Here is a 9,137-nt window from a genome sequence, read left to right on the forward strand (position 1 = left end):
GAGGCTATAATAGGAGGATATAATAGGAGGCTATAATAGGAGGATATAACAGGAGGATATAACAGGAGGATATAACAGGAGGATATAACAGGAGGATATAATCGGTGGATCTTCCACATGTAGGTGACATATTTCTGTACACAGTCCTGTATGGCACTGCCAAATGAAATGACTTTTCAGGGACCGCCGACAGCCAACAAGGACATGGAGCACATAGTAGACGGCGGTCTCCGCTCACCCCCCACCACCGTCCTCCTTACCCGTGCTGGATTTGATGTTCTGCCTCAAGAAGTTTCCGCTGGAGAGATGCTGCAGCCCGAAGTTTTTGGCGATCCTTTGGCACAAGGTCCCCTTGCCAGAACCCGGTGGTCCAAGAATGACAGCTCGCAAAAGTTTGGACGCCATCAGAGGGGTGTATGCAGGGCGAAGGAGTCCAGCTCTTGCAAGGGATCTGTGTGACAGCCAATAGGAAGGAGAATTAGGTTACAGCCTCTTACGCTGTCCCTGCCCCTCTTAAGATGCCAGAAAAAAAAAAAAGTACAGTAATGATTTAACCCTTTTATGGCTCAACCAAAATCTTCTTTCTAGAAAGTTACAAAATGAGTCGTTTTTCAAGCTTGGGGGATTATTATGGTAATAACTGCACCTTCCAGTAATCTTCCATCTTCTACAATTAGAATATAGTTCCAATGTTATACTCTATGACTGTACAACAGCAGAGGCTGCGCCCGGGTCTGGTGCCACCATTGCGGGTTATTTTAAATCTCAATCATTTGGCAGAGCATGAAACAGAGTCAGCGGGAAGCTTTGCCAACTGGGACTTGTAGTTCCACCGCGGCTTGAGACAAATGCCCCATACACACGGTTGGACTTTCTGACAGAAAAGGTCCGATTGAATTATGTTGTCGGAAAAAATCCGTTTGTGTGTGGGCTCTATCGGACTTTCTGCGTCAGAAAAAGTTTGAGAGTTGGATGGAAAATTTTCCGACAACAAAATCGGATCAGGCTTTTCCGATCGTTTGTAGAGAATTCCGACGGACAAAGTGCCACGCATGCTCAGATTAAATGACGAGACCAAAGCTATTGGCTACTAGCCTGAACGTAGTCGCGTCGTACGCAACAAATGTCACCACGTTCCGAACGATCAGATTTTTTACGACAACTTTGTCCGACCGTGTGTATGCAACACCAGTTTCGGACAAAATCCGTTGGAAAAAATCTGACGGATTTTGTGATCGGAATGTCCGTGTGTACAGGGCATTAAGCTGGCCATACATGATGCAATTTTCTTACCTTCCACCAGTCAGTGTTGATGGGGGAATCCCTCCCGCTGCGCTGTCTTGTTCTGACAACGGGTGCTTTCCCAGCCATCAGAATACAGCGATCGATGCTTGTGGCTATAGCCGCCAATAGCGATCGAAGGCAAAACCCGACAGGCTGGTTGTACCTAAATCGATCCATAGATGGAGCTCCGTACAACCAGCCTGCCTGTGCATTGGCCGTCTTTAGGCTTTTTGCACACAGGGCGGTCTAGCTGCTGTGCGTCCCTTCCGGCATTTCTGTGCGCACAGGAGGGACAGGTGCAGCACCCGGCCCTTCTGCAGGCTGCCTGTCAAAGTCTATGATAGGCTGCAGTTGGATGGGTCTGAACGCTGTGCTTAGTGCCCCCCCCCCAGGGATTAGGACCCCCCCCCCAGGGATTAGGACCCCCCTCCCCCATGTGTTCAGGGATGAAAGTCCAGAACTCCTCAGTACAGCGTTCAGCCTAATTCAGCCGCAACTTGCCATAGACTTTGACAGGCTGCCTGTAGCACAGCAGGGGGCGCTGCAGTGGTCCCTCCGTGGCGCACTGCTCCTAGACAGCCCCCTGTACAAGCGTCCCTATATAGGGGCCCTTAAAGCGATACTACTTTATAAAATAACAGACATGTTATACTTTCCTGCTCTGTGGAATGGTTTTGCATAGAGCAGCCCTGATCCTCTTCTTCTGGGGTCCCCCGTCGCCGCTCTAGGCTCCTCCTCTTCAGGAAGTGCCCCCATGGAAAGCATGGTGCTCGCAGTCCACCCAGGTGTGAATGAATATCCGCTTTCCTAACACTGAACCTCCTCTCCACCGATCAGGTCCTCGGGTCTGTTACCCGTCACCTGATTGGCTAAAACGACAGGCGCTGTGATTGGATCATTGGCCTGATGGGAAGAGAGAATGAGACGAGACGTATGGAGGACACCGCTCGCCTTCATCTGCTGCCCCACCGAGACAGGGTAAGTGCTGGGCAAACGGTGAGCGGGGGGGTCACAGTGGTGGCATTTGATGGCACAGTGGCTGCATTTGATTGGCACAGTGGCAGCATTTTATAGCACAGTGGCAGTGTTTAATGGGCACAGTGGCAGCATTTAATGGGCACAGTGGCAGCATTGGAGGGCACAGTGGCAGCATTGGAGGGCACAGTGGCAGCATTGGAGGGCACAGTGGCAGCGTTTGATGGGCACAGTGGCAGCGTTTGATGGGCACAGTGGCAGCGTTTGATGGGCACAGTAGCAGCGTTTGATGGGCACAGTGGCATTTGGTGGCAGCATTTGATGGGCACAGTGGTAGCATTTTATGGGCACAGTGGCAGCATTTGATGGCATTTAAGGGGCACAGTGGCAGTATTTGAGGGCACAGTGGCAGCATTGGAGGGCACAGTGGCAGCATTGGAGGGCACGGTGGCAGTTTGATGGGCACAGTGGCTGCAACTGATGGGCACAGTGGGTGCAACTGATGGGCACAGTGGGTGCAACTGATGGGCACAGTGGCAGCAATTGATGGGCACAGTGGCTGAAAATTATGTTTTTTTTTCAGTATTTTGCAGTTTGTTTGCGCCCCACCCAAAAATCTGGAGCACCGGCCCCCACTGGTCTTAAGGTCAATATTTTCGTTCTCACGGGTTCCCTTTAAACAAATCTGCACGTCTCTACAAGTACCGGATTGAACAAACATCGCATCTATCGCTGCGAACGAGTGCCGACTTGTGCAAAGAGCTCATTCCTCCGCGCTAGAAACCAGATCAGGGCCACACAGCTTCTTCTACGTTTTTGGAGCTCGTTTACACCAGGAGGCGCCATGAAGCGTGCGTTTCCTAGTTTTTGCGCTGTGCCACACGTTGCGTTTTAGGACACCCCATTAATTTCAATGCCCTATGCGTGTGAAAGGTGCAAAAAAAAAAAGAAGCAATGTAGGCAAGATATTTAAAAATCGCACCGCACCAAAATGCATGGAACCAGTCGTTTTGGCAGGCACACGCGTGCGTTTGGTAGATGCGTGGGAATTAATTAGCAATTGGCCCCTCTTCACAACGGTGCGACTTCTCATGCGATTTGACAGATTGACAGACACCCTATTTCTGGCTATGGAAGCGCTCCTAACGGTGCGACTCCAACTTGCGCCGATTTTGAAGAGTTTCCTGCGCCGTTTTTGCCAATTTTATGTGCGACTTGCATTGACATCTATGCATGAGATCGCAACTGATCGGCAGTTTTTAAAGCGAGATGAAGTAGCGCGATTTCAAAGCCGCATTCGGTGTGAACCCCCGGGGCTCAACGCCACCTGCGCACGTCTGCAAATCCGTGCAGGAAAACGCACAAATCTGCACGTATTCCCGCATCGCACCTGGCGTGAACAGGCCCTCACCTGCAAAAGGGCCGCAGGGCGGTGCGGGAGAACGCACAGTTTTGCACGCATTTCCGCACCGCATCTGGTGTAAACAGGCCCCCAGGGCTCCATTCACACGAGTGCAGATTGCCGTGCGATTTTGGACACATAAAGTCGCATGACAAGTAGCAGCCCACTGATTTCAATGGCACCCGTTCCGGTCTATGCGACTTAAAGTCGCAGCCACTTTGAAAAGGTTCCTGCGCTACTTTGATGCGACTTTCTTGCGACTTGACTGTAAAGCCGCACTCAAAATCGCGCTACTTTGGAGTCGCACTTCTGCGAATGGAGGCCAAGTCGTTTCCAGAGACACTTTTCTGGTAAATTTCAGCCGGACCCAGAAAAATGACGACACAAGGCGGCGGCGGCGGCAGAGCAATTCTACAGGCAACGCTTTTTATCTTTGGATGGAGTGGAGAGGGAGTAGAACCCCTATCAGATTTTTATTGCTGTATGTGTCCCCTTTAAGGAGAGTCACTTTCTCTATCCCTATCACACTCTCTCTCTCTGTCCTGTCTCACCGAGAATGAAAGACAATCTCACATTTTGGGTTGTCACCAGAACAGGAAGAGAGGGGAAAACTTCCAATGGGGACACTAGTTCTGGCAGCAACCAGAGATTCCCTCACTTTGAGGGGATTTCCTATTACTTCCTGCTGTCACTATGGAACAGGAAGTGAAGGGAAATCTCCCCAATGGGGACACAGATGGTAGAAAAACTTGACAGGGGTTATAACCCTCCAAAATGAAAAAGAAAAAACGTTTTTTTTTTTTAGTTCTACTTTAAAGTGTGGAAGGCCAAGACCCTCTTGCAAGGTTTCACCTGCTGTCTCGCACTTCCTGTCCCAATGAGAAAGGAAGCAGAGATCCCTCTAAAGAGAGATGGTTGTCACCAGAACAGGTGTCCGCGTTGGGCTATATCCTCTCTGCTGCGGTGCTGGCACAACTATACAATGTTGCATTTTCTGTTTCAGCTGGACATTGGGGAGATTTCCCTTCACTTCCTGTCCCATAGTCAAAACAGGAAGTGAGAGGAAATCCTTCTAGAGTGAGGGAATCCCTGATTTTCACCAGAATTAGTGTCCCCATTGGAAGAATTCTTCTCTATTCCTGTTCTGGTGACAACCCAACATCTGGGATTTTTTTTCACTTTCATTCCCGGTGACAACGTTTAACAGGACTAACAGGGCGAATTTCCCTACTGGGGTGAGGGAAGGTTATAAACCCTGTCGTTTTTTTTTTTGTTTTGCCATCTGTGCCCCATTTGTGAGATTTCCCTTCACTTTCTGTCCAATAGCCAAAACAGGAAGTGAGAGGAAATCCTTCTAAATGGGTAACAGGGGTTATAACCCTCCCTTACCCCATTAAGGAGATTCACAATTCGCCTCCACCCTATTTTCCTTTTTAATGTGATCAAGTGAAAAAAAAAAATTCCCAAATGTTGGGTTGTCACCAGAACAGGAATAGAGGCGAAATCTTCCAATGGGGACACTAGTTCTGGGATTATTTCACTTTAGAGAGATTTCCTCTAACTTCCTGATTTGCCTATGGGGCGGGAAGTAAGGGGAACTCTCTCCAATGGGACAAAAGGTGGGAACAACAAAAATACAGAGGTTATAACCCTCCCTCACCTCATTAGGGAAATTTTTTTGTCCTGTTAAATGTTATCACAGAGAATGAAAGTGAAAGACAATCCCAAATTTTGGGTTGTCACCAGAACAGGAATAGAGGAGAAATCTTCCAATGGGGACACTAATTCTGGTGACAACCTCACTTTAGAGGGATTTCCTTTCACTTCCGTGTTTTGGCTATGGGACAGGAAGTGAAGGGAAATCTCACAAATGGGGCACAGGTGGCAAAAACAAAAAAACTGACAGGGTTTATAACCCTCCCTCAACCCAATATGGAAATTCACCCTGTTAAACGCTGTCAACGAAAATGAAAGTGAAAAAAAAAATCCCAAATGTTGGGTTGTCACCAGAACAGGAATAGAGGAGAAATCTTCCAATGGGGACACTAGTTCTGTTCACAAATAGGGATTCCCTCACTCTAGAAGGATTTTCTCTCACTTCCTGTTTTGACTATGTGACTGGAAGTGAGGGGAAATCTCCCCAATGGGTGGAAAAAAAAGGGAAAACTTCCCAACAGGACAAGTGGGGGGGGGGGGGGGGGGGGACATGACAGGGGTTATAACCCTCCCTCGTCCCATTGGGAATATTCAATCTATTTGTCCCGTTAAACATTTTCACTGAGAATAAAAGTGAAAAAAAAATCCCAAATGTTGGGTTGTCACCAGAACAGGAATAGAGGAGAAATCTTCCAATGGGGACACTAGTTCTGGTCACAACTAGGGATTCCCTCACTCTAGAAGGATTTCCTCTCACTTCCTGTTTTGACTACAGGACAGGAAGTGAGGGGAAATCTCCCCAATGGGACACAGGTGGCAAAAAAAAATAAAAAAACCTGACAGGAGTTATAACTCTTCCTCACCCCATTAGGGAGATTCACTCTGTTTGTCCTGTTAAACGTGATCACCAAGAGCGACCGAAAATCCCAAATTATGACTTGTCGCCAGAACAGGAATAGGGGAGAAATCTTCCAATGGGGACACCAGTTCTGGTGACAACCTCACATTAGAGGGTTTTCCTCTCACTTCCTGTTTTGACTATGGGACAGGAAGTGAAGGGAAATCTCCTCAGTGGGGACACCGACGGCAAAAAAACATCCCTTACTCCATCCAAAATGAAAAAAATAAAAAGTTTTGCCTTCAGTTCTCCTCTAAATTGAAGCAACTTCATTAAGCAGTTCAACCGCCCATCCAATAAATATTTAAAAATTAAAAAAAAAAAAAAAGTTAAATATTTTCTTTAACAGAAAAGCAAAAATTGGATTTTCAGCTAAAAAAAATAATCTGGAACCATTTCCAGGGACAGTTGTTTAAAACTTCAAAATCCGGCGTTTCGCGCCCGGACTCCGGTAGGCTGCGCCGAGCGGTGGTCAGATTTGATTGGCTGGCGTGCAGGGGGACCAGGACAGCTCAAAGATACGTTGTTGCATTTTGTAAAAAAAAGTCCAAACTCACCTCCTTTAGTCCTGATTTTTTTTTTCCTCCTGTAATGTGATGTGTAATAGGCGGCCGGCTCCTTACATTACATGATTCTCTATACTGGAGGAGAGGAAGAAGAGTCTGAGCAGCAGGGGGGGGGGACCAGGAATAGACGCCCAGCTCAGGCAGCTCCCTCTCACATCAGCAGGAAAGAATGCTGGACAATTGATTGTAGCTGGGAAAAGAAAAAAAAACACACAACCCTTGTGCTGAGCATCATGGGAAATGTAGTTTTTGCCTATAGCCAGAGCATCTTACCATAGGAAAGGATACTGCAGCTGCCTGGTGCCCCCTAGTGGAATTTTATCTAAACTGCAAGGAGATTTGGATATTATAAAGACTATATATATATATATTTTTTTACAATAATCAACCTCTTCATCTCTCAACCTTTTTATACGTCTAGTGGATCAGAGTAGGGCTGAACACAATTAATCGATTAATTAAGAAATTAATCGATTACTATTTTCATAATCGATTTTATTCGGCCAGTAACATAATGGGGTTAAAAAAAAAATTAAAATGAGCCCTTTATAGTACAAAAAGAGCAAATTATTGCTACTGTAAATATTACTTCCACCGCAAAAAAAATAAATGAACCGCTTACAATAACGGTTATCTACTTTTTTTGTACTATGAAGGGCTAATTTTTAGTTTTCTTAACCCCATTATGTTATTTAACGTTTAAGGCTGGATTCACACCTATGGCATTTTTTTGTGCTTTTTGCATTTTGCAGATTTGCACTGCAGTCCATTTAACATGGTTTACTAAGGAACACGTTCTGCAGTGAAAATCTGCAAAATGCAAAAAGCACTAAAACTGCCATAGGTGTGAATGGGGTCTTAGAGCTGGTTCACATCTATGTGTTTTTTGGTGCTTTTTGCATTAACGCACCACAGTTCATTTACATGGTTTCCTATGGGACATGTTCACATCTGTTCTTTTTTTTTTCAGCCACTGCGTATTTGGAAAGAGTCAGGGACTTTTTTTTTTTTGCTCGTTCCCTGGCTTGGCACACAAGGCTGCTCTGCAAGTGTCACCTCCGCTGGTTGGGTTCCTGGCTTGACACTTGCTGGCGTTTCCCGATTCTTCACCGTTTCCGGTTGGTGAGAACACTGCTCCGGTACTTGGCTTCAGCTACTCACTGTGGTCCCTGGTAATAAGGTGGTTGGTCCCTTAGTGGTGACAGCTTTCACTCTACCTCCGACCATGACAGGCTCTCCGGCAGAACCGTCACTTCTGGTTGGACTGCAAGCTGCAATACCAACCCTGCGCTGCTCTCTCTTACTTCTGGATAGGCCCTCAGACAGCCTGGCAGCCAGATGTGCCCGGGATAGGCCTCAGGCTCTGGCCTAGGACAGCACAACACACGTCCACCCAGACAGAAGTCCAGGTGGCACAGAACCCCGATCACCTGACCTCACCCAAATATATAGGCTCTCCCAGCAGGCCAAGGGACCCAAGAAGATCCCTGCCCCATTGGCTGAGACACCCAATCTATACCGAATCTGTCCTTGCTATGCCCTTGTCTTCTCTAATGCCACCAGCTACCCGGCCATCTAGTGACAGAAGAGAGAAGTGCAGCAATTCCAGAATTACGGTGAAATCAATTGATCTCCTATCAATCGGCCAAGGCAACTATACCTGGCAGGTAAATTTACTAGCAACCCTGCCCAGAGGTGTGCACAGCCTATTGCATTAGGGTGTGCACCCCAAAGCTGAAAAACATATGTGTGTGTGCATGTTTATATTTTCTGACAGTGTCCATACAGTGGGCAGTGTCAGTAGGGCAGTGGACTGTGTCTGTATTTTTTATTTTTTATTATTATTATTATTTTTTTATTTTTTTTACAGTTTTATTTTTTTACAATATTTTTAGGAGCTTCTTTAGGGGGCTTTGGTGAAATACCAGGGGTCTAAACAGGGGGGAATCTGCGCCACATAGGGCGATTAGGGTGTGCCTAGGCACCCCTGGCACACCCTGTGCGCACGCCTATGACCCTGCCAAAACATCAAGGTGCTACATTATTATACAGGATTTATATAGAGCCAACAGTTTTCCAGCACTTTAATAAAGAGAGTCAGTACAGTTACAGTACATTAGAAAAATGGGGTTCCCTCGCGCTATAAAAAAGTGAAAAATATCTCAATGTGGTATGTCAGTTAGATTGCTGCTAGACCTAAAGTGTATACCATGCACTTGAACAAAAATAAATAAAAAAAGTGATCAGCGCAAACTATATACCAAATATTACTACAAAGATGGAAAATCCTTGTTTGATATGTATTCTACCTCATAGATAAAGTGCAATAAATCAATAATTATATCAATACTAATGG

General features: G+C 46.4%; 1 protein-coding gene across 1 annotated transcript in view; it reads right to left on the reverse strand.

Moving 5' to 3' along the window:
* Positions 1–6,956, reverse strand: part of AK4 (adenylate kinase 4) — a 77,781-nt gene extending 70,825 nt beyond the window's left edge. The window contains exons 1-2 of the mRNA XM_077450545.1: positions 6,773–6,956; positions 261–451 (exon numbers count right to left, since the gene is read on the reverse strand). Coding sequence (XP_077306671.1) covers positions 261–405 — 145 coding nt within the window. The 5' untranslated portion in view covers positions 406–451; positions 6,773–6,956. The remainder of the gene's footprint in view (positions 1–260; positions 452–6,772) is intronic.
* Positions 6,957–9,137: the final 2,181 nt, after the last annotated feature.

Source organism: Lithobates pipiens, unplaced genomic scaffold, assembly GCF_037356315.1.
Source record: "Lithobates pipiens isolate NorthernLeopardFrog02 unplaced genomic scaffold, aLitPip1_a1.2 Scaffold_23, whole genome shotgun sequence".
Classification (NCBI taxonomy): Eukaryota; Metazoa; Chordata; class Amphibia; order Anura; family Ranidae; genus Lithobates; species Lithobates pipiens.